Source organism: Musa acuminata, chromosome BXJ2-1 (assembly GCF_036884655.1).
Source record: "Musa acuminata AAA Group cultivar baxijiao chromosome BXJ2-1, Cavendish_Baxijiao_AAA, whole genome shotgun sequence".
NCBI lineage: Eukaryota > Viridiplantae > Streptophyta > Magnoliopsida > Zingiberales > Musaceae > Musa > Musa acuminata.
In genome coordinates this window covers 21,164,752-21,192,546 of record NC_088338.1, presented here as the reverse complement: position 1 = coordinate 21,192,546, position 27,795 = coordinate 21,164,752, and the positions used below count along the sequence as shown (strand labels likewise).

The following is a 27,795-nucleotide window of genomic DNA, read 5'->3' as shown; positions in this document are numbered from 1 at the left end:
CGCGCTCTCCTGTCGGCTCTCCTTTTGCTCTCTTGGCGATCTCGTCTTTCTGCGAAGGTCGGAGCTGCTCTCCGACGAAAGGACAAAGCTTCGAACGATCGTCGGCTGGGAGTGAGCGTCCTCTCCTCCGATTTAGGGGAGAATTTAGATTCTTGTCGTGGTGATCTCATTCCTTTACCTTTGCTTGAGGTTTCGTTTCGCTTCGCTCTCGAAATTTTTTAGGGTTCAAGATATTGTTGAATTTTGATGATTTGGCGTCGTTTTGATTGATATACTTGACAATTTCGGTGACCAAAAATCAGAAAATTTGTTGTTCTCGGGGTTCTCTTTGATCAATTCTTCGTTATCGATCGTCTGGGTTTTCAAGTTTCTTTTGGGAAGTTCGATCTTTCTGGTTTTCTTGATCGTCTCTCGTCACCTCGGCGTTTCTCGTTCTGGTTTCGATTCGCAAGATGGCTTCTTCTCGTTCCAGGCGTGTGGAGTACGACCGCTTCATCCCGTTCCGATCGGCGATGGACATGGACTTCGCGCGCTGTGCTCTAACCATGCCTTCCAGACCGCAGCGTGATGGTTCGATAGAATCCCCATCGAGTGTGGCGTACCAAAAACTTCTTGTTCAATGTATTTTGAAGAACAGATCTCGCATCTTCGCATTCAAGAGTGCACCCGAATCACCGGCCGACAAGGTGTCCCAATTTGACGAGGACAATCGACCGCACAAGAAGCAACAGAGGCGAATCCCAAAAGATGCAGATAGGGTTTTGGCTGCTTATGATATCTTAGATGATGATAGGTTGAATCTACTCGACTGGGGAAGCAATAACGTGTTGGCGATTGGCCTCAATGACAAAGTGTGCCTATGGAATGCTGCGAATAAGTCTAGTACGGAGTTTTCACGAGCCCTAGAAGACAACAGCCCTGTCACTAGCATCAGCTGGTCCCCAGACGGCAAAGTTCTAGCTGTGGCATTAGGCAATTCAGATTTACATCTGGTTGATGCAGCAACAAGACGTGTGTTGGTTGGGATCCAAGGTGACAGCCACTCCTTTGTTTGTTCACTTGCGTGGAGAAGTAATGCAATCTTGACGACTGGGAGATCCGATGGTAGTATTGTTGTTTATGACATTAGAAAAGATGACCGGGCCATCTGTGACTATAGAGGGCATCGACTAGAAGTTTGTAGTCTTAAATGATCCGAGTTGTTTGGGCAGTATCTGGCAAGTGGAGGGAAGGACAAACTTGTGCACATATGGGACACCCGCATGGCTGTTGCAAATCACCATCCGCGCCAACATCAATTGCTTCACAAGATCAGCAACCACACTTCCACTGTGAGGGCCCTTGATTGGTGCCCTACCAGGAGCAATCTGCTGGCTTCTGGTGGAGGACGCAATGATCATTGCATTAAGTTTTGGAATGCTGTTAATGGTGTTTGCTTGAACTCGATTGATACCGGCTCTGAAGTTTGTGCGTTGTTGTGGGACAAGAACAAATCTGAGTTGCTGACCTCCCATGGGTTTCCAAACAATCAACTCACCCTGTGGAATTACATATCCATGACGAGAAAAGCTGAGCTTTTTGGTCATTCATTTCGTGTTCTTTACTTGGCTGGGAACCCATTGGGAGGTGTAGTAGCTTCTGCAGCAGAAGATAAGACACTCAAGTTCTGGAATGTCTTTGAGACTCCCAAACCACCAAAACCTAAAGCAAACACTGTGCCCTTTGCCCAATTTAATGTCATAAGATGAAAATGCTGATGGTTGGAAAAGACTACGAGAGTAATACGGAAAACTTTTTTAGTGCTTGACAAGAAGATCCATTGTTGATAGCATTGCATAGAGCAGTTTGTGGCATCAAAGAGGCAACATATTTTCATACAAGCATCATACATTTAAGATCTTCAGATACGAGTGCAAGCGCCTAAGTTAAGTAAGAAATTTACAACCATGCTTTAATTTTTACAGCATTTTAATAGGTTTATTATACAACAAACCAATGTGGTTGCAGTTGCAAGTTTGATTTTTATATCCAATTTTTCTTTCAGCTTTGTATATATCTTGGGTATAACCTTTACCATATTGATGACACATGCAATCTATAAGCACTACATTATTGTTGCTATATTTTATGTGTTATAGTTTTAATATTTTTATCCATGTTGCATTCTTGTTGTATGTTTTTAGGTGATTTGTTAATTCTTCCTTCTTTAAATTTGAGAATCTTCATGTTGACTTCTCAAGTACTAGATGAAAATGCTGATGGTTGGAAAAGATTATGAGAATAATACAGAAGACTTCTCTAGTGCTTGAGAAGAAAATCCATTGCTGGTAGCATTGCATAGAGAAGTTTGTGGCATCAAAGAGGCAACATATTTTCATACAAGCATTATATATTTGTGATCTTTAGATATGACTGCAAGTGCCTAAGATGAAAAATTTAGAACCATGCTTTAATTTTTACAGCATTTTGGGTCTATTTACAACGAGTCTATGTGGATGCAACTACAAGTCTGATTTTTGTATCCAATTTTTCTTTCAGCTTTGCACATATATTTGTTATAACCTTTGCCATATCGACATGCAATCTATAACCACTACATCATTGTTGCTATATTTTATGTGTCCTAGTTTTAATATTTTTAACCATGTTACATTCTACTATTATAGTTCTGTATTTTTATATAAATTGTTTTTTTTCCTTCTTTAAATTTGAGAATCTTCATGTTGATCTTATTCTTTGTTTGTTTATGCTAATTATGCATAATTAGACCAACGAGGTAGCTGTTTATATATTTTTTTTGTTTCTGCTGAGTTGAGGTTTCTTATGATTTTAATGTAGCTTCCAGAATTTCAGACTTTTCTTGCTGTTGAAAAAACTGGTTATAAAGTGTATAATTTTGAATCTTAAATGGTTTCAATATGTTACTATATAGTGAATAACTTCCAAGTAAGATATAAGTTCAAGAATGAAATTCAAGTTTAAAATATTTTAATTTTAATAGGATGTGTCATAATTTCTGTAGAATGCAGTCATCAGACCTATAAGAACTGCAAACCAAATTGAATATTTAATAGTAAAGAGATATCAAACAAATAATTTTATGAGTTTGTTAAAGATGAGGCATTATGGTTCTGTTTATTACGTTTTTTTTCTGTGATATAAACAGAGGCTCATGGCTTCCATTAATAGACTGTCTTCTGCTGGTTTCAAGATAGAGCCTGACAAATGGAGTCAAATAGGATATTATGCAAGTTCTAAAATGTGGAAATTAGCTTACTATACCAACAGTTAACAAATGCTTGATTATAGTAATAGTGTCATTCTGGTCCTTCTAGATTATAGTAATAAAAAGATCTTCATTGAGTCTGAAGGTTCTAATTTGTGATTATTTCGGTCTGCAGGATTTTTCTTACTGATTAGCTGTTGCATTGTAGCAGACTAGTAGCAATCTTCATGAGATTGTTAGAGAAGCTTGCTAAGTTTCATACAAATGCTCACCAACTAATGACATGGCTACTGTTTCAGTATTTTGAATTATGCTGTTGCAGTCATCTATCATGAGTTTCAGCATCCACGTGCTGTAGTTTGAATCTGCTACTTGTGAGTATAAAACTGACCTCTGAATTGGTATTTCTTCATGCCACCTTCCCTGTTTATTTAAGGAGAATAAGCTATCAGCAGCTGTTGTGATTATTGATTTTAATTCCTAATATCATATATGTAAAAGGTTTAAATTGACATGATAATTCTAGTTGAAACATTTAAGTGATTGTTTTTTTGAGTCATTTAATTGACATGCTTATTTTGGCCCAGTTGTGTGGCTTTGACCATTTTAGTTAGTTTGGCTTGAAGATTTTCAACCTAACAAAGCTAATCTCATATCTGAAATCAAAAGTGGCATCAGGTCCAGTATTTCCTGTTTGATTGAGCTCAAATTGGAGCATTAGTAAACTCCACAGTTCTTCCTATCTGTCATGTCCATCCTTGTCTAGCTTTATTGATTAGGAATTTTGCTACATAGTTACTTAATGCTAACCATATTCAGTTTTTCTTTCATATCAAATTTTGTGTTGTTCATGAGTTGATATGCAACATGATGTGTACTTCTTTTTGTCAACTTGGTAATCATATCAGTGCAGGCCCCATTTGTTTTCAGTTTTGTACAATAGATTTGCCTAACATCTTTTGATTACAATCACCGTGATGATTAAGTTTCACAAATCAAGCATTTGTTAACTGTTTTAGATTTGTGATGCTTTAGATTTTCCTAACATCGTAGATAATTTCACTTGCAACAACTTTCTTATAGACCGCCATTTGTGATACTTTAGTCATATGTTGAGGCTTATCTTTCTTTTATTTTATGATCAAGACACATTCTTTTTTTTGTACATTCAGGGAGAAAGAGACCCGGAGCATTGATGCTTCACTTACTAGAATTTGAGAATCAGGTTTGAGTATCTTTTTTTGTTGAAGCTATTATATTAGCCCTTTACTAGAGAATATCTCTAGTGGTTTCTCAAATTTGATTATTGAAAAGTCTAGTTTTTTACTTGCTCTTTTGGCTTGCCTCTTAACATTTTGAAATCTTGCTTGTGAATTATTGACAATTACCAAGGTCTGCCGTACTGAAGTGTACCGCCCCGTACCGGGCGGTATGTACCGGTCCGATAGGTTATCGGTACGCGGACTGTCCGGTACCACTACAGTGCTACAGTACTATAGTGTAGCACTACTACAGTGCTACAGTATAAAAAATAAAAAAATATTCGATGCACCAGGGCGTACCGCTCGGTACACCCTGATGTACCACCCGGTACACCGGTACCGTACCATACCGAGCCCGGGTCGAAACGCCGGTATAGTACGGTACAGCAAACCTTGACAATTACTATATAGGAATTGTGACTTATGTCAGTCTTTCTGTTAAGAAAGAAAAAAGAGACATTATCTCACTCTTGAATTGCATCCTAGATATTCTTTTATCACAGATCATTCATGAATAATATTTTTAGACACATTTCAATTTCTTTAGCCTTTGGTTTTTCTCTTTTATTTGTGTGTTTTTCACTTTGCACTTTTCTGACAAAATATATTTCAAACTGATATTTAGATCATTTTGTCATCATTTTAAAACTAAAGAATTTTCATATTAAGAATATAGGTTTGTCTAGAGGAAGCCTACCTTGTTGGAGTTGAATGTAAAGGCACTGAATATATAATTCATTTGCTGTTGATGAATCACTTGAAGAATTTGCACAATTAGCTCATGCTGTTACACTTATCGAAAATATGTTTCTATTTCCCCCGTTGAACATGATGCAGCTAATAGTTCTATGGTTGCTCTAAGTATGCATTTCTAGAGGTCTAGAATCTAGTGGTATATTATTGCTTTGGCTGTCATTGAATGATGAAATTCAGAAAATATATCTTTCTATCATTAGTAAACTCTACAGTTCTTCCTATGTATCATGTCCATCCTTGTCTAGCTTTATTGAATAGGAATTTTGCTACATAGTTTTATTTGATGCTAACCAGATTCAGTTTTTCTTTCATATCAAATTTGTGTTGTTCATGAGTTGATATGCAATGTGATGTACATCTTTATGTCAACTTAGTAATCATATCAGTGCAGGCCTCACTTGTTTTCAGTTTTGTACAATAGATTTTCCTAACATCTTTTGATTATAATCACCATGATGATTAAGTTAGCAAATTGCATCATGGTTCGTGCTACGCAGATAATTTCACCTGCAGCAACTTTCTTATAGACTGCCATTTGTGATGCTTTACTCATATTTTGAGGTTTATCTTTCTTTTATTTTATGATCAAGGCACATTCTTTATTTGTTCATTCAGGGACAAAGATACCCAGAGCAAAGATGCTTCATTTATAAAATTTGAGAATCAGGTTTGAGTATCTTTTTTTGTTGAAGCTATTATATTACCTTGACTAGAGAATATCTCTAGTGGTTTCTCAAATTTGATTATTGAAAAGTCATTAGTATTTTACTTGCTCTTCTGGCTTGCCTCTTAACATTCTGTAACCTTGCTTGCGAATTATTGACAATTACTATACAGGAATTGTGACTTCTGTTAGTCTTTCTGTTAAGAAAGAAAAAAGAGATATTATCTCACTCTTGAATTGCATCCTAGATATTCTTTTATCATAGATCATTCATGAATAATATTTTTAGACACATTTCAATTCCTTTAGCCTTTGTTTTTTTCTTTTATTTGTGTCTTTTTCAATTTGCACTTTTTTGGCAAAATATATTACAAACTGATATGTAGCTCATTTTTTCATCATTTTAAAAATAAAGAATTATCATATTAAGAATATAGGTTTGTCAAGAGGAAGCCTACCTTGTTGGAGTTGAATGTAAATGCACTGAATTATCAACATCATCATTTGCTGTTGATGAATCACTTGAAGAATTTGCACAATTAGCTCATGCTGTTACACTTGCCAAAAGTATGTTTCTATTTCCCCCATTGATCATGTTGCAGCAAATAGTTCTATGGTTGCTCTAAGTGTGCATTTCTAGAGGTCTAGAATCTAGGAGTATATTATTGCTTTGACTGTGTCATTGAATGATGAAATTCAGAAAATATATCTTTCTGAGGCATCTTTCTGACTTGAACTCTATTCTTTAATCTTACATAGGAAATATTTGATTGATGTCGCTTATCTAGTCTTACATGACATGTCATATTTAGTAATTTGTGTATCTCTTTGTATATGTCTCCTTCAAGATTCATAAAAATCATCTAGTGTTGTCAACAACACTAACAAGTGAAGACATCATGGATAGCTATTGCCATCCATTGAGATGTTGTATGATTGGTTATATTTATTGGGGTTGTATAATATTGAGTTTTTCAATGGTTGTGATTTAAATTCAAATAGTCACAATCGTAGTTGCTTTCTATCTAGCTGAATAAGCTTTGGTGATGGCGGGTTCTTTGGTTACGTTAATGTCTCTTGAAGCTAGGGAATTGGGTTAGAGAAATTAAAAAAAAAAATCAGAGAATCCCAAAAAGTCAGAAATTATGAAAGCAAATGTAATTTTCAAATTTTTTTGTGGCCTTAAATAGAAATATTAAATGCAAAGCTACCTTTTTTGTGATCTTGGAGTTCTCTCTTGGTGGTTGTTAATCGTCATATTCTTGAGAAGGATTAGTGACCATATGACACTCCTATAATATGGGCTATTTGCTTTCTCCTTTTCAAAATTTATATGGAATAGTACAATCAAAATTTAATGATCTATAAATTCTTCTCAATCTTAGATTTTTTCTAATTGAGTGTGTTTGTTCTGGTGAAATTAGGGAGTAACTTATTGACCAGATGACACTCCTATAATATGGGTCGTTCCATGCTCCTTTCCAAAATTGCTGTGGAATAGTGTAACCAAAATTTAATGATCTATAAACTCTCCTTGACCTTGGGTTTTTCCCAATTGAGTGTGTTTGTTCTGATGAAATTAGGGAGTAACTTATTAATGGTTTTATTCTCTTCGTTTCTTGGGTAACCACAATTGTAATATGTAGAATGAATTTTCTTCGTTGTCATGTCTTATGCTGTCTAGTTTGAACTTATAGTAGCTTTCTAGAGTGCTTGTAATCAAGATTCTAGTTATGCTAACTGATCTAAAGTTTTGTTTAGGCTTGCTTATTGAAATCAAAGGCTTTATATTGGCTCTAGAAAGGGTGATGAAGCCAAGTGTGCAATCCAAGCCCTTGATGTTGAATGTGTAATTTTATCAGGAAGAAGTTCTTATGCATTTATGATATAATTATTATGTAGTCATTATAGCTCTCTAATGTTGTATTTTATATTTCTTACTATGCTTTAACTAAAATGACTTTACTTGCAACAATATGAACTAAAATGACATTACTAGGGGTGAGGAAGGGAGGAGGAAAGAGGAAGAAAAATAGAGGTAGAAGGAGGCTATGGTGGAAGAGGAGGAAAAGAAGATGAGAACACCTGGCGGTGGTTGCACAAAGAGCAAAATAGGCTTGTGAGGAGACACGAACCTCAGAAGGAGAACCAGTTCAAGTAATTTTAAAAGAAAAAATGGTTTGATTCGGGTCTTCGAAAAGGGAAAACAGGCCTAGCATTTTTTTTACAAAAAAGGTAAAAAACCATACCATACAACCTGAAATGAGGCAGTCCACATCTTAAATCATACCATACAGCCCGGACAGTCATTATCAATCAAACTGATTAAAATTTAAATCAATGAAAATTGTGTTGTGTCTCAGTTTCTGATGTAATTCATTACTTTCTGAGTTACTTTCTGCCATTTGGTAAAAAGTGGGAAAGATAAGTTAATTTCTGCATTTAAATGCATTTTATAAATGTAATGAAATCTTCTAGCTTACCATTTTAGAGAAAGAGTAATGCATAGTTGGTAGAAAATTTCTGCCAAGATTTCTTTCAAGTCGAGTATATCTCAATTAAGACATATTTTTATGATGTTTGATGATATCTATCATTTGTTGTCTATATCTAATTATCTTACACTTTCATTCAGATTTGTCGATGATATTTCTTTAATGTCGAAAATGATAGAAAACTTCACAAGCATGGATAGTTTTAGTATCCGAATAGTGTAAGTTACAAAAACTCCAATGCAGTATATTCAAATAGTGTCCTTGTCTTTTAATTGTCTTTTGCATGGATTTAAACAGTGTGCTTCCGCTACAGTACCTTCGACTATGGATTTGTTTCAGACCATACTGTCACGGACTTAGCTGGTTTTGCCTAAGTCGTGCGGCACCCTTGCGTGTCCGTCCGCAAAGGTCAGCCTCCCCGAAGTCTCCCATTGTCCCTTAGGACCAACAAAAGAGAGAACAGGCTAGAGGGAACGCCTCAATCGGGATCTACAATCAAACATCTCCGAAAAACACTTCATAGACAATGCAAATTACAAACAGACTTTACAAGCTCTGAACAGTGGCACAACAAAGGGTAAAATGGTCTATTACAGACCGAAAATCTCTCACACGTGTCCACATGACACAACCTTTATTTACAAGCCTAAAGAGGCCACCAACCCAACTAAAATGGGACTATTAAGCCTTCGGCTGCCCCTCTACATGCTGTACAAGGCATGAACATGCCAAAAGACACGGACATACATAAGCATTACATCAAACATCCTGTTTCGAAGTTTGTCCGTGACATTCTCCCCCACTTATTCCTTCGACGTCCTCGTTGAAGCCTTTGTCGACACTGCAACTCCTCGCATTTGCTGAGTCTTCAATCTTCTGCTCCAGCTACAATGCGCCTCTTGGCTCCTTGCTGCTCTCCGCTGCTGTTTTTGAGTAGTCGAACCTTTGATCCGCCATGCTGCTTCAACTCACCAATGACTCTGACTTTGGTGTGGGGTTGGCCGAGTTGTGTTGATCCTTGTTGATTCCTGCGGATCCCCCAAATGAAGGAAAAGACCATCCTTACTGCGCCAGTCTCTCAAATTCCTCATGCTGCTTGAACTGGGTGGATGCTTGTTGGAGCTTTAACGAGCATCGTCTCGCAAACTTCTGAAGTTTTGGGTCCTTCCTCCACAAAATTTGCTCATTGACTCTTCTTTCACTTAGTTGTCACATTCAGGTAGGTTCGCATCACTTCCGCTTTCGATTGGCATTTCGTTGGGAAATGAAGCGAACAATCTACTCTCAGTAGCATTGATCACCATTGGTGAGGATTTGACAACTATTGTCTTCCATTATCTTCAAAGGGTCTTTGAACTTGTGCAGAGCTCCTCTGCTGGATAGATAAGAGAATTGGGGTACTCGGTTTCGCCCATTCTCTTAAGAGTTGAGAAGGCAAAGGTTACTTGACTTCGCCCGCCTCCTCGAGGTTGTACTCCATGCATCGAGCTGGTTACTAGCCTTCGCCTTCTATTTGCTCACACTTCTGAAGCACTTGAAGTGTTTGCACTCCTTGCGTTGAGTTAATTACTGTGATTCACCTTCTCAATGCCATTGAACTTCTGGAATGCAGGAAGTTTTCACCCCAACTTGGAGTAATTCTCTCATAGGTTTGGTCACCTCTGGGATTGTACCGTCTTCTCCATCAACCCTGCCGCCTACTCCACTGAGTAGCAAAGGTACAACACCGCGTACTGCCTGCTTTGTTCCTTGGTTATGCACTCTTGCATGACCGGAAGTCCTTCACTTTCGGCTATCTTGATGAGAAGCACATTGACACCGGTCTTACGAAGTTCTTCGGCCTCTGCCCTTCAGCCTTGTCTCGGTACTTGGAGATTGCCTCTGCATTCTCCACCTCCTCGGCCCCTTTCACGACCAAGCTCTCTCCCTCCATGAGAGCAAGGGATCAATGACTTTCACGGAAGTCCCGCCTCTGCGGTACCATGGCGCTGCCATGCCCATGGCCCTACTATCCGTCGCCTCGCATCTGCATCCCTTTTCTTCACAATCAGTAGATATGCCTCTGTGGCACTCCTCCGAGTCCACCTCCATTCTAACTTATGCTTGGTTTTGGGTAGCTAAGTCCCTTTGGACTCGTCGTTGCTTCCTCGCCCCTTTCGACCCCCTGCTTCAACACCTCTGTGTTCTCCAAGCAGTCCGTTTGGTCGATGGAAAGACAGACTGCAACTCCCATGTATGACCTCTGCCATCACGTTGTAGGGTTTGCACCGATTCTGTTCTCCTTAGCTTCCTTGGTAGCAACGTTCGCTTACTCGGCCTTGTCCTCTAACTTGCCGGGCTCCCTTAAGCGAATATGAGCTCTGGAGTAGTCCAACTCTCCAGCTGCTTCGATCATACCTCTGCATGATCAAGTCCCTCCCATGGAACTCACTGGTACTTGCATTCGAACTTTTCCCTTGGTGGAACCCAGCCCCCATATGCTGATGACCAAGGTTTTTATCCGATGCAAAATTCGATGCACGCCCGGAAGACCCGCCTCTGCGGTACCATGGCCTTCACTCCTTGAATCCATAGCCCTTCTTGCCGTCGTGTTGTTCACGGAAGTGGAGCTTCCAGTAGCTCCCGATCATACCTCCATATGATCTAGTCCCTCCCGGGACAATGTCGTGTGTATCGTATTGCCACGAACTGTTCCACCACGATCCGCTGCACTATGTCGCCTCCTGGTGACATCTCCATTACATTCTGATCCTTGTGGAATAAACTCGAATTGTGAACCCTCTATGTGTGGCCTCTGCCAATACATCTCAGGGTCTCTTCCACCTTCGATTTTGTTTGCTCCTTTGGCAATCGACCTTCATCCACCCACTCTTGGGTCACACCTAGATGAAGCACCGCTCTAGGACAGTCCGTCGCCTAGTAGCTCCCGAAGTCCACTGACTTCACTGTAATTTGTGCACTATTGTCTGGATCCTGGGCCTCTGCCCCTACCAGCACAATCTCCGCTGCGCACCGCTTCCTTCATGGCAACTTGAATGGTAACACTGTGGCATATTCTTCAAGAGTACCCGCCTCTGCGTCCTCTTGCCCCGTGCTAAGGCCTTCTGAACCCAACTTCACCTCCGCAAATTGAGTCTCCTTAGTTCCTCCATCAAATGCTTCTCCGAGATAAGGTGCATGGGCCCAGAAGCTCCCTTCGTCTTTGGCACCATGCAAGATGAGTCCGCTCGTCAGAATGAAGGACCCATGGAACAACATGATCCTACTCTTGCCTCTGCAAGAGTTCATGTCCTTGACCTCTGTCTAAGGAAAGCACTGTGCCTCTGCTCCATGTTCCAACTTCTATGCTGGCTCCCTTCATGCGGCTTGGGTACTTCGCCAAGTTACACCCAAGTTGCTCCGCTCCTCGTTTTTGCATTGAGTCGATGGTGGCCCTCGCGCCCACCATTCCATGGGTCAGCCCTCCCTTGAGTCCGATCTCCACATCGACTCCAAGTGTGCCTTCATTTGTGTTGCTTTGGGTCGCTCCCCCACTTGATCTCGCAATGCATCCACCAATGCATTCTCTCAAGCGAGATCATGCGACGACTCCTCGCCGCTTGCTCAGTCCATCGAGCTTCGTGGAGTTGTTGTTTGTTGAGGTACTCCTCCTCAACATGTGAGGTCCGTCTCACATGATTCTCCCTCTGGAGAGCCGGGACTTATCCCTCCTGGATAACTATCCCGTTGGAGCAACATCTCTCTTCGTTTCGGAGACCACCATCCCCTTGGACTACTCCGATCTGCTGAACATACTGTGCATTGTTCTGCCTCCTGCAAACGCACTTGCTAGATTGCGACTCCCCGTCAATACAGTCCCCGCTGCACCCCTCAAGGCCTAGCAACATGCTGAACTCGTTGCACACTTCAGCCTCCTACGGACGTATCCTTCACATGCCGAAGAGAAAGTTTCAATGCTCCATGGCACCGAGTTTCGGTCGCCTTGGGATGGCCACGAACATTCCATCGTCCGCATACAAGCCCATGCATGAGTACCAAATTCTTCGAGTTAGCAATTCCCCTCACCTCTGTGAGCTTTGCAGAACTCTTTTGGTCGTTGAGCAACTTATTCCACCTTGGATGGTCTCATCCTTTACCAAGCGCCTCGCTTGTCTTGAGCACCATCAAGTATAGTTGTCAACGTTGAGCCGTAGCTCAAACTCAGCCATCCCAACCTTTGTGCGCTCCACATTCTTCCAAGCTTGCCTGTTCTCGTGGTGCCTCTTGCGCGAAGGGTTGGCCATTCCTCTGAATGCCAATGTCAGATGCCCGCTCCTCTGAGCGACTCCTTTTCCCTACATCTCCATACCCGTTTTCCCCCAAACGGTCGCGCGTGTGCTGACTGCCCTCAACGCAGCCCCGCTAGGTCCCCCATGTTTGCATGCTAAGTGTTTCTATGAGTGGTTGTCCCGCTCTGATACCATCTGTCACGGACTTAGCTGGTTTTGCCTAAGTCGTGCGGCACCCTTGCGTGTCCGTCCGCAGAGGTCAGCCTCCCCGAAGTCTCCCATTGTCCCTTAGGACCAACAAAAGAGAGAACAGGCTAGAGAGAACGCCTCAATCGGGATCCACAAGTAAACATCTCCGAAAAACACTTCATAGACAATGCAAATTATAAACATACTTTACAAGCTCTGAACAGTGGCACAACAAAGGATAAAATGGTCCATTACAGACCGAAAATCTCTCACACGTGTCCACATGACACAACCTTTATTTACAAGCCTAGCCCCTCTACATGCTGTACAAGGCATGAACATGCCAAAAGACACGGACATACGTAAGCATTACATCAAACATCCTATTTCGAAGTTTGTTCGTGACAATACGGTCCGACGCTAGTTTGTTTTGTTTTTTCTATTATCTTTTCAGGTGATATCAGGTATGACCCAATATATTAGTACCATGCTGGTCTCATAGAATATTGAAACTGATATTAGAGAGAGATTGTAGACCTTGTTGTGTATATTTATTTTATTTCAGGAGTAATTCTGATGCATCTTTGATTTGAATTAACCTTATTTATGGTAATGTATGGAGTCTTACTTCTAGATGATTGTGTAACTTAGAGAAGGCACTTGGTGGGGATGTTAGGATGTATGATGAAACTACTCTCATTGTCAGTATCTTCAACCAAAAGGGTGCAAAATTCATGAAGCAGCCTTACAAGCAAGTGCCCACTAGGCTTTTTCAATTTTAGCTATTTTAGATTTCATGGGAGCCAATGTCATGTCACTAAACATGCATTTGTTATTCATTTTTAGTTTTTGACTTCCCTGCATTAGATGTTATTGTTGCTTGTTTCATTATACCTTAGCAACCTAAAAGTTAGGGATGCAATCCTAGAGACACATTATATGTAATCCAAGTTACAAATATTGTATATATTATTGCAGAACTCTTAGGGTCTGCTGAAATAGAAGTTGCATTTGACCACAACAGCAAACATGATAACAGATAACTCAATTCCTAATAGTTTGAGAAATTTTGAACATTTGTTTTTTGATATTACGGTATGGCTCTTTAAGTCAAGTCGTTGATGGTTTGAGCAATTTAATTATTTCCTTTCATATAAATTTTTTTCTAAAAGATTCTCTTCCAATCTCTTGGTAATTTCTTACTTTCCATTTATTTTCTTTTAATACGCTTGTTGATAAAGCTATCTCTTGATCTTCGAAGGCCTTCCCTTATGAAGAATGCCATCAAATCATTTTCTATTATGATCATCTGTGCTAACTAGTTCATATATGGATTAGAAAATTGAACAAAAGGTGCACAAAAAATGGTATTGTTATACAAGGTCTGATTTGTGTGATTTAACAGGAAGTAAAGCCATGTACTTGGACATACTTATTTCCATTTCTACAATTGTCATTTTCAAATTCCTACTAGGTTTTTCAGGTTTTATCTTATTTAAAAGAAAGATTTAGTTTTTTTTTTCTCTTGTAAGGTGAATATCCGTACAAATGTTTTTAACACCGCCGATGTTGGTCCCAAGCCTGAATGAAAAAGGTGGAGGGTTGTGGAAGGCCACTAAGAGCCAGCTTGAAAAACATTTGAGAACTCATATGCATGATCTTAACTGTTTCGTAATAAACCTAGGTCATCATTGAGATTAGATATGAGACAAGATTGTCTGGAAGAAAACTATGATATTATCAGCAGGGACTAATCATTTGCTCACGAGACATGAGACATCTGGTCTAAGGGTAAACCCTATGTATCTGAGAGGAAAATTAGAAATCTTGTCGTTCAGTATATTGGCAGATTTGCGATAATTTGAATTTTCAAGACCCAACATCACTATCTATTTTCGACCAGATACTCTAAAATCATAAATCATATCGTACTTTCAGATTTACCAATTATTGTTCTTTGATCTCACAAAACACATAGAATCATCCTCTTATTTCAGGTTGATCATGTTACTAGAGGATCTGCACGGCCCAAACTTATCTGACCTTGCCTGATCTTAGTATTGTGCAAAACATGTCAAGCTCAAGAAGAAACAGCAGAAAGATCAGTTCTTCATGGCAAACCATTAATCCTTATTTTGTTAGATGAGTAGCTTCTCTTTTGAATGTAGATAACTTTCTTGAACTCCTTGAATTACTGGTCAAATTCCTGCTACAGGCATTAATTAGATATTTGGACTTCTTCTGACACTATAGATCATTACAGTGTCTGTAACTGTAAATAAATTTTCTCTCAATATGTCACTCAAACTTCATAGCTATTTTGTTTTTTTTTTTGGCTGTAATCTTTACATGTTTCCATAGTATCTTTTTATGTATTTCAATGTCATTTGTGCAAATATGTTTTTTGTTTACAAATTAATTAATGTGACAAAAAATTGTAGCGTAAGGAGATGGGTGGAAATGGTAGCCAAACCAGAGGCGAAGAAGCTGCTGATGCTAGCAAGGTATCTGATCAATCAGCTGAAAGGAAAAAAAGTTTGGTGGACTGGATGAACTTGATTAAACCTGCTAATGAGGAGAAAGATCACTGGGTAAGTTTAGATGCTTTTTCTTTGGTTATTAAAGAATTTTTTCAACTTGATATTTGTTGGTGTGAAAAAATGATTATTCTAGAGATACTTTCATTTGTTTTTGTGACTTAAAACCTTATTTGTTTCTGGAGCTGGTGCTGGCTCTATTGCCCTTTGTTGATTTTATATTATTTGCTGCATATGAGAGGCTGAAGTGTCCCTTTTTTTTGTGATGTATTTTGTTTATGTATTCATATATGCTGGTTGTTTTGGTCAAAGAAGCTATTAGTAAATCTGGCTTGCAATGTATACTGAATGAGACTATCCATATTATTGACTGGCCAGCTGGGCATCTTAATTTTTGAGTTATTGTTGTATTTCCCTTGATTCAGAATTGCTATTACGATTCTTATGATCTGCAGTAGTTGAAGCATACCTGTATTGCCATACATTTAGGTTCCGGATGAAGTTGTTAGCAAATGCACATCATGTGGATCAGATTTTGGAGCTTTCAATCACAGGGTGATGATTTTCATCTAATCAGTTTTCTTTTCAACCTTGTTTGATGTCACAATTTTCCTTGTGATATAGCATGACAATTCCATTCTTTACTTTCAGCATCATTGCAGGAATTGTGGCGATATTTTCTGCGACAAGTGCACAAAGGGTAGAATTGCTCTCACTGCAGAAGAAAATGCTCAGCAAGTCCGAGTTTGTGATAGATGCATGGTATATTGACTGGTTTATCCTTGACTTTTAACATCATTGTACAAATTGGTTTTTGTGCTTTTGATGATGTCATTTCTTACTCCTGAAAATTGATGCTTGTAGAGATATGCAGTTTTAAGTTTGAACTATGTCAGGTTGGTCTTCACTGATATTGTATATTAAATAGTGGTTCAAATTATGTGTCTGCATAACCTTTTGGGTTCAGGAGAAAGTTTCAGCTATTGATATTCTGGAAATCGAGATGATGTTGGTAAACGTTATTTAAGTCTTTTAAGATATTATATTTATAATGGGTCTTCTTCTAGCAGTAGGCATTTGTTGTTCCAACCTCATATAAAATCTGATGTATTATTGCTAAAAGGAGATCTTTTTCTTTTCTGGAAGCTAGGTTTGCTAAAAACATTTTACCCCTCCACTGACCATTGACTGTCTTTTAAAGAGATTTTTTTTTTTATAAGGATCCTCCTAGAAACAATCTGCAGTGATAGACTCATATATTTAGTATTATCATTAATTACAGGGGTGAAGAAAGTGTTTTTTAAAGAAAATATGATTTGTTTAGCCAATTGAGTGAATTACTTTTCATTTTACATCTTTATTGAATTTCCATCCAGAGGATTTGCTGCTAGTCCATTAGCTAGATTTTGCACCTTAGGTTGATAAAACACTGTTATCAGCCAGTGGTAGTCCGCTTACATTATGGCGTAAATTGTCTTAGTTGATCAATATTCTATTCTTTGTTCATGGATGTTCTACAAAAGATCTGAACTAGTTCTTACATTATGGCTATTATTAGCCAGTGGTGGTACACTTACATTATAGCTTGAATTGTCTTACTTGAACATTCTTTTCTTTGTTCATGGATGTTCTACAAAAAATTTGAACTAGTTTGTCCTCGAGAAATTCACTGTCTTGTCTTGTGTTCGGGCCCTCTGAGTTCATATTACATGTAAGCATTAGAGTTGGCAAGTTGCTTTGCATGTGTGAACTTAGTGTTGACTTGTCACCAAATGCTGACATGTGATCACCAATTTTGATTAACTTTCACTAGAGAAAGGTGTTGTCAATGGGGCCAGATTATGTACTTTGTTGTTGTTGAACTAATTTCCTGGGATAGTGAAAATTACTGAATTAACTTTTGTGAACTATGTAAATCTCACTGTCATGTGAAATTTAATTTTGTATAAAGCTAGAAAATTTCGTTTTTCTTCACATATAGTATAGAAACTGTGTGGAAATGAAACAGCCCTAACATGCTTGATCTGCTAATTTAAGTACTGAAACTTAAAATTGCTTGGTTGTTAGTATGAATGTTATATATTCTGAGCATTAACTGAAAAACACGACTTGAGAAGTGATTTGCTTGATGTTACATGGGAGTCTCTCACGTTGAATAGGCAGAAGTTTCTCAAAGGTTAAGCAATGCAAAAGAAGCTGTCAGCAAACCTACCGGTCTGCAAAGTCATGAAGATCTTGCACGAAGGCTTCAGGTGCAGTCTTTTTTATTGCTATAGACCATCATGTTTAGACAGATGTCTCGCTGTGGTACTTTATATGGAGGGCATATTTTTCTCATTGTTGGGAAATGATCCATCTAACTTCTTTAACCCAGATATTATGATGAATAATTAAGGTTTTGGTCTTGATTTTTGCAACTGGAGGAATTGAACAAGAATCATAAGTCGGGTACTTTACTGCTAAATTGTAGAACATTATACTATGTTTTCTGATATAACATGTACTACTATTGACTAATTTATGATAGTACCTATTTCATAAGTTCAAATTCTGATGAGTCTTGGAAGCCAATGAGGGAAGTAGCATGTCCCATCTGCACAGTCCACCTTCAGGTCTATAATATCAGAAATTTTTTTTTTCTGCAACAGGATAAGCTTTCTTCTTATCTCTTCATCTATTTTCCAAACTGGAATTTTGCTGATGTGTTGTTAGGACCGAATTCTACGATATTTACCTTGAGTTTCAGGTGCAAGTTCCTGCCTCAGGCTCCCAAACAATCGAATGTGGTGTCTGTCAACACCCTTTCTTAGTCAGTGCTGATTGATATCTGATTTCGCCTTGCCATGCTATTGCAATTTCTATCCTCCTATAATTCTCTTTGACAAGCAGTAGCATCGCACATGCTCTCTGCGGTCACCTTGGTTGTATACCCAAGTTGCATGCATTTTTGTAAGTGAACTTTCGTAAGCATTCACCTCATAAAAGGTCAAGTGTGGAAGCTATGTTTTCCGAGAGTAGTGTGAAGATGAAAACCAGGAACTGGATGAGCGAATAAATAGTAATGCTTGTAATGACTGTTGGTGTGCAAAACTTGTTCGGTGACCACATAGATTTGTTGGTAGGAATTGCTTTTGGGCACAGTTCGTGGCTACTATGGCAGTGAAGTAAACATAGTGACGAGTGCTTTTGTATGCTTTCATATAGAAATGATAACTGTCATCGACTTTTACTACCAACTTTATTTTTTTTTTCCTATCAGAAAAGTGATTCTATGATATTGTATTTCTTTCTTTCTTGACTTAAGAGAATATTTCATAGATGAGATTATTTGACAGGTTGATGCAGGTCGAGTCAACCACAGCCCCACATCGAGTCAATAAACCGTGGCCGGTTTCAGGTTTCATTTACTGCATTCTTCTTTTTCCCTTGTTTGAGTTCTGCAGCCTTCCATCTATTAAAATGGTTTGTAGTTAAACTAAGCAATTTGATAGATGCAGACAACTTCATGTTTTGGTTGTCTCATTATATTTGTTCCTATCTACTGCTAATAATATCCTATGCCAATTTAATGTATTCATGCAAAGCTAAAAAAAAAACTTATAGATATGCCGACATTGTTAGTCTTCATCAATTGATTGTTATAATGAACTCAAATTAATATTAATATTAGAAACATAACTTGTCAAACAATCATCATTAGTAAAATGCGACAGTATAAAAATATGAATCAATGTCTTCATTACGATTGTTGTTGTTGCTAATTAAAACAACTAGGACATAATAAATGATAGGATCCTTGTAATATCATATATGTAAATCAGGCACATAATATACAAATGATATATCATGGGTATATAAAAATATAAATAGTAAAATATATATAATTTTATACCTCGAAATCACCAAAACATGTGTGTTTGTGAAAATTCTCTAGTCAAACTACTCTAAAAAAAATTTCAATGAACAATAACTTGGCCAAATTATTGAAAACATTTGATTATCAATATAAAAATAATAGTAGACAAATGAATCAAAATATGCTGGTTGACAAATATATAGTGTTTCAGAAAATCAACATAAGATTAACTTGGTTTGATAAATTTCTACCTATATTTATAGAAAAAAATTAAATTCTTCATTATATAAGATTAACTATGAGGTTTTTTGAGTTATTCTCCCTCGCATGATTTTTTTTTAACATCTTCTTATATAAATCTAAAGTACTTTTCACTTTAACTCTAGATCTCCGAGAGCACTTAAATGTCTTACTTTTTTCTCTCATCAAAATCTTGAGATTTATTAGAATAAATCCTAATTCACCTATAAATTTTAATTTAACTAGAAATTTTTTTTCAACTAAATTGAATATAATTAGAACTCCTAAAAAACTTATCAAATCTAAGGAGAATCTTTTATTCAAAATCTATAATTGGAGGACATTTGATTGATTATATAGGGAGAGAAGCATGACAATTATGCAACTATAATTGTGTTTGACAATCAAAAGATCTATCCTCATCAACCACTCAAATGCTGTTGAAAAAAGTGATTATAAATTGTATAATTTATAATCTGAAATGGTTTCAATAAGTTAGTATATAGTAAATAATCTCTGTAAAAGATAAGTTCAAGAGTGAAATCCAAGCTTAAAATATTTTAATTTTAGTATGATGTGTCATAATTTCTATTTTAAAAAGCAGTCATTAGACCTATGAGAATAGTAAACCAAATTGAATAATATAATAGTAAAGAGATATCAAACAAATAATTCTATGAGTTTGATGAAAATGAGGCATTATGATTGTCTATTATGGTTTTTTTCTATGATATGAACAGAGGTACATGACTTTCTATAAATAGACTATGTCTTCTGCTGGTCTCAAGATAGGGCCTGACAAGTTCTAAATTGTGGAAGTTAGCTTACTTTATCAACAGGTAACAAATGCTTGATTATAGTGATAGTGTAGTTCTAGTCATCTGGATAAAAGGATCTTAGTCGAGTCTAAAGGTTCTAATTTGTGATTATTTTAGTCTCTGGGATTTATCTTTTGCTGAATCAACTGTTGACTTGTAGAAGACTAGTAGCAATCTTCATGAGATTGTTAGAGAAGCTTGCTAAGTTTCATACAAATGCTCACCAACTAATGACATGGCTACTGTTTCAATATTTTCAATTATGGTGTTGCTATCATTTATCACAAGTTTCAGCATCCACGCCTTGTGGTTTGTATTATGCGCCTTGCAAGCATAAAACTGGCCTCTGAATCAGTATTTCTTCATGCCAATTCCTAGTTTATTTAATGAGATTAAGTTAGCAGCAGCTGTTGTGATTATTGTTTGCAATTCCTAATATCACATATGGTAAAAAGTTTAAATTTTCATGATAATTCCCGTAGAAACATTTAAGTCATGAAATGCTTATTATAACATCACGACAATCATCATGATGATTAGCTTGTTAGCAAATTGCTTCATGGTTCATGCTACATGGATATTTCACCTGCAAAAACTTTCTTATAAATTGTCATTTGTGATGCTTTAGTCATATGTTGAGGCTTATCTTTCTTTTATTTTATGATCAAGGCATATTTTTTCTTTTGTTCATTAGGGACAAAGAGGCACAAAGCATTGAAGCTTCACTTATTGGAATTTGAGAATCATGTTCATTTATCTTTATTTTTTAACTATTATATTAATCCTTTACTAGAAAATATATTTAGGGGTTTCTCAAATTTTATTATTGAATAGTCTATTTGTTTACTTGCTTCTCATTCTTGTTTAACTTCTGGCTTGCCCCTCAACATTCTATAATATTTCTTGCGAACTATTAGCAATTACTCTATAGGAATTGTGACTTCTGTTAGTCTTTGCTATATTTATGTAAGAAGGAAAAAAGAGACATTAGCTAATTCTTGAATTGCATTCTAGATATTCATTTGTCACCAGAGCATTCATCAATAAAATTTTTACACATATCAATTCCTTTAGCTTTTTCTTTTTCTTGTTGATTTGTGTGCTTTCACTTTGCACTTTTCTACAAAAATATATTGCAAACTGATATTTAGCTCATTTTTTCATCATTTTAAAACTAAAGAATTATCATATTAAGAATGTAGGTTTGTTCAAAGAAAACCTACCTTGTTGGAGTTGAATAGAAAGGCATTAAAGATAATACTTTTTCTGTTGACTAATCACTTGAATAATTTGCACAATTAGCTTATACTGCTCCACTTATCAAAAACATGGTTTTTAATTTCGATGTGTACTGCCCGATATAGGCAGTACGTACTAGTCCAAGAGCCTCTCGACGCGCGGACTGCCTGCTATCAGCCGGTGCCAAATTTTTGGCCCCGTATCGCCCGATAGAGGGTTGTATTGGGAAGTAACAATCGAAATTTCAACCATTACCTACTTGTATCCTATTTTAGACGTACTGTTCAATATGGTATGCCTCGATACGTGCCGTATCGAGCCAGTACAAATCAAAATTGTGAATCTTGATCAAAAGTATGTTTCTTATTCTCCCGATTGAACATGATGTAGTGAATAGTCCTATGGTTTCTCTAAGTGTGCATTCTGGAGGTCCAGAATTTAGGAGTATATTATTGCTTTGGGTCATTGAATGATGAAATTTAGAAATATATCTTTCTAAGGGTTTTTTTTGGCATGAACTCCATCCTCTAATGTTACATAGAAAATATTTCATTGATGTCACTTACCTAGTCTTACATGACATGTCATATTTAGTAACTTATACATCCTGTTGTATTTGTCTCCTTCAAAATTCATAAAGTGTTGCCAACAACAAAACAACAGGTGAAGATTAGAAATGTTATATGATTGGTTATATTTATTAGGTTAATATAATGTTGAACTTTTCAATGTTTGTGACTTAAATTCAAACACTCACAATCGTGGTTGCTTGCTATATGGCTGAATAAGTTTAGGTGTTGTTGGGTTCATTGGTTATGTTAATGTTGTTTTGAGCTCGAGATCTTGGTTAGACGAATTTAAAAAAATCAAAGAGAATATGAAGAAGTCAGAAATTCAGAAGAAAAATATATTTTTTCATATATTTTTATGGTTTTAAATAGAATATTAAATGCAAAGCTACCTTTCTTGTGATCCTAGAGTTCTTTCGTGGTGATTGTTATTTATCATATTTTACAAGAATTAGTGACCAAATGACATTCCTATAACATGGGTCTTTCCCTCTGTTTTTTAAAATTGTCATGGAATAGTACAGTCAAAATTTAATAATCTATAAACTCCTCGACCTCCGGTCTTTGCTTATTAAGGTGTCTTTGTTCTGATGAAATTAGTGAGCAATTTATTAATGGTTTTGGACCGTTCATTTCTCAGGTAACTAGAATTGCATTATGTAGATACGGAATGATTGGATAGTGTCACTTGGTAGAACGAATTTTCTTGGCTTATGCTATCTAGTTTCAATATTCACTACTCTTTTTAGAGTGCTTGTGATCAGGATTTCAGTTATGCTCACTGATCCAGAGTTTTGTTTAGGCTTGCTTATCAAAATCAAAGGATTTATATTGGCTCTGTAAAGGGTGCTGAAGTCAAGTACCTAATCCGAGCCCTTCATGTTGAAATTATGATTTCATTAGCAACAAGTTCGTATGCATTTATGATGTAATTATTATATAGTCATTAAAACTTTCTAATGTGGTATTTTATATTGCTTGCTTTGTTTTAACTAAAATGATTACTCACAACATTCAAACTAAAATGACACTACCGACGGTTGAGGAAGGGAGAAGGAAGCAGGAAGAAAACTGGAGGTAGAAGGAGGCCTTCGAGAAAAAGGAAGAAAAGAAGAGGAGAATATGCAGGGTTTGTGGGCAGCAGCTACACAATAGCCTAGAGAGGGTGAACACTCGGCAGTTGTTATACATAAAGCCCACCATCGCCCTATGGTTGGTCGCCTCCCTCTACCTGCAAACCTTGCGTGAGAGTCCACCATTGCCGCTTGCAGCCCTCGCGCATGGGCCTGCTGCTGCCGCCTACAACTGTGGTCGCCCCACTTGGCCCACAGCCCTCACGGGAGGGCTTGCGGCTATCGCTTGTAGCCCTCGAGCGAGGTTTGTTGCCACACCTTGGTCGTTAGTTGCAAAGGGACTGCACAGCCTCCTTGCACCCCTTCCTCGTCAGCATGGTCTCTTGGGCATCCTTGCCATTGGCTGCAGCCTCTATTGTTGGCTGCAGAGGTTGCACCTTCATCGCGGGTCCTGCGAGGGGGGGCGGTTGGTGCGGTGGAGGGGTCAATTGGTACAGCAAAGGCATGACTAGGGGCTAAGTGGAGGGTGGTGGCTGATGGGAGTGAAATGTTCATTTTGACAAAAAGAGGTACTCTCTAGGAAAATTTCATACTTTGGGTGTTATCTAGAAAATTCTCAAACGTAGGAGTTTTTTCTGAAAATTTACCCCATATATGTGTGTGAGAACCAGTTTTGCATTCTATATTTGATGAGACTAATTACATTATTCTCCTGGTTTGATTTAATTCTATGATTCATTTTGGATGTCGTAGTTGTTTGTGAGCTAAAACTTTATGGGTATAGTGCACCTTTGTTTTTTTTGTGCTTCTGCTGCAATAACCTATAATTCTTCAACTGAACCATGAGAGATACACCGAGAATGCAGGTCCATCTGCTGAAAGGATTTGGACTGCCATGTACCAGGATTATTACCGGGATTATTTTCCACAAATCTTGTTATATGTTTTTTCTTTTGTTTCTTATTTCTTGTCCAGACATTTTGTTCAGTTATTTTTGCATTAAATGCTGAAATAATTGGAGATGATATGTTTGATATTAGTTACTGGTAATTCTTTTGTGTTATTGTTTTCCACATGCTCAACATTGCTAGTTGCTTAGATTAGGTGATTCAACAATGAGTTTACGTAGAAGCTTACATTAATTAAATTTTTCTTTGGACATACCATGTGAATTTATACAGTTTCTCAATTTAAGACTTGATTTAGTGATTTTGTATAACAATCTATGTTTTCGTTGTGTAACATTGTTGGTCAAGATGCTGTTTGTAAATTCTAGGTGATAAATTTTATTTTGCATTTGCTTTCTTATCTCTAGCTCTCATAATCTTAATTCCTTCTGAAGAACCGTGTTACGAGAAGACTGGTATAAGATTGATCTCTGGGATTTCAGTCCGCATTGCTTCTGCATATCTCCTTGAAGCATATACAGATTTGGTATCTTCCGACACACTCTATTTGGGATTCCAGTCCACATTAGCTACTGGAAAATGATTTTTAAATTTTTTTCAGTCATTAATCCCTAATATTCTTCTAAATGAGATAAGTGGGAGGGGGAATGTTTTGATTTGTTTTGTGAGCGAGCATAATTTATCCTAATTCTAGAGTGATATTCCCATCAAATACTTCCATCTGCACGAAGATAATTCTTATTTGATGATGTTTGCATGTTTCTATCCTTTAGCTTTTGTATCAAGTTATGGTCATACAATTCCAGGTTACAGCAAGAAATCCATGCCCGGTGCTTTTCAGACATGTATTATGGTTCATCATCATAAGTCTGAATGTACTGGATCAATCAGCAGAGTTAATGGACAACCATTAGAGGTTTCACGGAAACAAGGACTTCATTGGGGAAGTTCTTTCTTTCCTTTCTCGGCCTTACCCTCGGTCAAATGCAATCAGATTCTGCAAGGTAGAAATGGCTGCCACGGTAAGAGGCTTTGGTTACTACAAAATTTTGGGAATTCAAATGTATGCAGCTGTCTCTCCCTGTGCAGTAAGATTTTTTTCCTATTATTGAAGTCCTTGGTGCTTATTTGCTACCTCCACCTTTCTGCACAACAAAAATGGTCTACAGATTGGAGGAACGCCATTGTGGACCTTCTATATTGGTTTGGTATGAAGTCCCCATTCAGCACATAGGCTGGTCTTTCCATGCTAGTTGGTAGATATCATGTGTCAAGGTTGGCAACCTTCTTTCCAAAATCTTTGCATCAAAATGCAAGTGCAGCCAAAAGAAAGAGTAGGGATGTCTCCTCTAATGCTGTGTTACCTTTGCTTGGAATTGGTGTTCCAAAATCATTGCCAATAGGTTTTGTGTCCTTTTCTTATATTTGTGGCATTTCTCTACTATATTATCAGTTTTGTGTATTTTTTGCATGAGATAAAGATACTTATGTAGGTCATTAGAATCCAAAAACAAAGCAAAAAAATCCTGGATCCTTTTCTTATATACATGTGTTCTGTTGCATCTTTTTGGTGTGTCCTTGCATGTGATAACATATGGTTCTATAGTTTATTATACTCTAAAACAATTAAGTGCTACTTATGATTATGGATATATATGATTATATTTTAGGATTATTTAGATACTGCAGAATTCAGATCATATCTACAACCTCCTAAAGTACAAATGGAAGTTATCTTAACGAATTACATTTTCATATTCTGGAATGTACATTTCTGCATGCATAGACCTTAAGATATCGACTTAATCCAGTTTGGTACAGTATAATATTTTTTCATGATTGTATTATGCTTCAATCTGTTGATCACAATAACTTAAATAACATTCTTTTGATCGATGTACTTCAGGATGCAGAGATTGTTTGGAACATGCCAAATACAACACTAGCAATGATGTGGAGTATCTGAAAACATAAAAATATTTGTGAGGCAGTTGCTCTACAATCCTAGACTTCTATCTGCATATCCCGCAGCTTTTGTTGAAGCAAAGCTCTGTCAAGTTGAACAACAGCGTGAGCTGAATTAGCAGATTCAAAAACAGCCCTGAAACTTTATGTTCACATTGTGAACTTGATTGTTTTTTTAATTGTGTGGATGTGCCTGTTAAATTTATGAAATTTGTTTCCATGTTGTAGTGTAGTGATGGCCTATGTAGGATGTGAGAAATGTCAGACTGTTGGAAAATCTTCAAACTCAAGGTTTAGTTCTCGTCTCTATTTATAGTCTAAAATCATTTATACTAGCCTTTGTCAAGATTTCATATATTCATTTGCTAGGTTTCTCCCACAAAGTCATGAATCAGAAAACGATTTGTGGTTCTGATTGACATTTCCTATCTTGTTGAATACTTGTGGCGAATTTTTTGGTAGATTTTTATTTTTCTTTTAACCTTTTTAATTAATATATCTTATATACAAAATATAGATCTTATTGTTGCCGGTGTTCGGCAGGTTAGTCTTATAGTTGCACTCTCTAGAAAGTTATTTTCACAATGGAAACTTAATATTGCTCTGAAGGTAAATTTGGTAAAAAATATATATATTTTTCACGAAAAGCTTTCTTTTGTTCATTTTAACGAAATGTCCCTTCATAATTTTTTTTTTACGTTTGTATCTCTGTATAAACCTATGGAGTGTGTAGTTTGGTTTAGTAAATGTTTTTTTACTACACTTCAAAATAGGTTCAAAGTCAATTTAGGATATATATATATATATATATATATATATATATATATATATATATATATATATATATATATATATATATATATATATATATATATATATATATATATATATACTAAGTTTATGCTACAAATAAGAGGTCATGGGCTTCGAAGCACATCCAAGTGCATAGGAGCATAAAGACCTATAAAGATTGATATAATTATGTGCTAAACAATTAGAGTTTATATTAAAATGATTGAAGTGAATGACATATAATCATGAAGTTAAGGCCTTGATATCTAAAATAACATTCTTTAGAGTCCAAGGAGGATCTTAGTCGAAATTAATAATATTAATGAGTTGAAGTGAATCAATAAAGGCTTTAAAGTGATGTAGATGGAGGAGCAAGGCTTGTTTTAATCCCTCCAAAATTATCATTTCCTCGGCGAGTGGATTGGAAACACAAGGAAAGTCACTAGCCATCAATAGGTTGCCTTCAGGATCTTTGAGGGCAAATCCACCACTTGTACCCATAGAAATAGGGCTATGAGAATGGTCATATTCCAAACTAAAAGGCGATATAAGAAGTGTTTTTCATTATTATTGATCCCCTCAGATCTTCTATAGCTAATAAAATTTTTAGAATCAACCATAGCCTTATAGAATAGGGATAGAAGAGTAGATTGATGATTGTAATTATTACGATATAACCAAGAAAGCTAAAGATAACTAGTAATAAAACTCCTAATCTAAAGTTCACCCTGAACCTCTAAGTTTGTTCCTTACTAAGGATCAAATAGAGGTAGCAAATTATACTAAAAAAGAAAATGTTTGGAGAAGTCAGTAAAGAGGTGACAAATCAAGTATAGTTACGATTGGAAGTGCAAGATTTGGGCAAATTGATCGGTTGTGAGTAGGCCCTTCTAAAAGTTTCCCAATGAAAGGTTTGATGGCAACTACAAGTTACCATA

General features: G+C 36.9%; 2 protein-coding genes across 7 annotated transcripts; both read left to right on the top strand.

Annotated features, from left to right (window-relative positions):
* LOC104000022 (protein FREE1-like) lies at positions 1-26,400 on the top strand. 6 transcript variants are annotated; one of them, XR_010481824.1, is made up of 11 exons: positions 1-1,929; positions 3,402-3,600; positions 4,399-4,451; positions 5,860-5,911; positions 15,302-15,451; positions 15,887-15,952; positions 16,049-16,159; positions 17,557-17,649; positions 18,733-18,794; positions 24,535-24,626; positions 24,907-26,400. XR_010481824.1 is itself a non-coding variant. In XM_065093779.1 (10 exons), the coding sequence occupies exons 5-9, from the start codon at positions 15,311-15,313 to the stop codon at positions 18,775-18,777; spliced, it is 456 nt and encodes a 151-aa protein (XP_064949851.1). In that variant the 5' UTR covers positions 1-1,929; positions 3,402-3,600; positions 4,399-4,451; positions 5,860-5,911; positions 15,302-15,310; the 3' UTR covers positions 18,778-18,794; positions 24,907-26,400. The 6 variants fall into 6 exon arrangements, 3 of the variants coding, with proteins under 3 accessions (XP_064949851.1, XP_064949850.1, XP_064949852.1); XR_010481825.1 differs by having other exon boundaries at positions 24,535-25,122; positions 26,007-26,400; XM_065093779.1 differs by lacking the exon at positions 24,535-24,626.
* On the top strand, positions 1,263-1,748 carry LOC135598233 (cell division cycle 20.2, cofactor of APC complex-like). The gene has a single exon (XM_065091772.1). It carries the CDS (start codon positions 1,263-1,265, stop codon positions 1,746-1,748), a length of 486 nt encoding a protein of 161 aa, XP_064947844.1.
* Positions 26,401-27,795: the final 1,395 nt, after the last annotated feature.

What these genes read in the sequence shown, in the direction of transcription:
- LOC135598233 (XM_065091772.1), top strand. Translation starts at nt 1,263, where the DNA reads ATGGCTGTTGCAAATCACCATCCGCGCCAACATCAATTGCTTCACAAG.
- LOC104000022 (XM_065093779.1), top strand. Translation starts at nt 15,311, where the DNA reads ATGGGTGGAAATGGTAGCCAAACCAGAGGCGAAGAAGCTGCTGATGCT. An exon ending in ATGAGGAGAAAGATCACTGG is followed by an intron (nt 15,452 to 15,886) that starts GTAAGTTTAGAT and finishes CCATACATTTAG; the next exon opens with GTTCCGGATGAAGTTGTTAG. An exon ending in ATCTTGCACGAAGGCTTCAG is followed by an intron (nt 17,650 to 18,732) that starts GTGCAGTCTTTT and finishes ATTATTTGACAG; the next exon opens with GTTGATGCAGGTCGAGTCAA.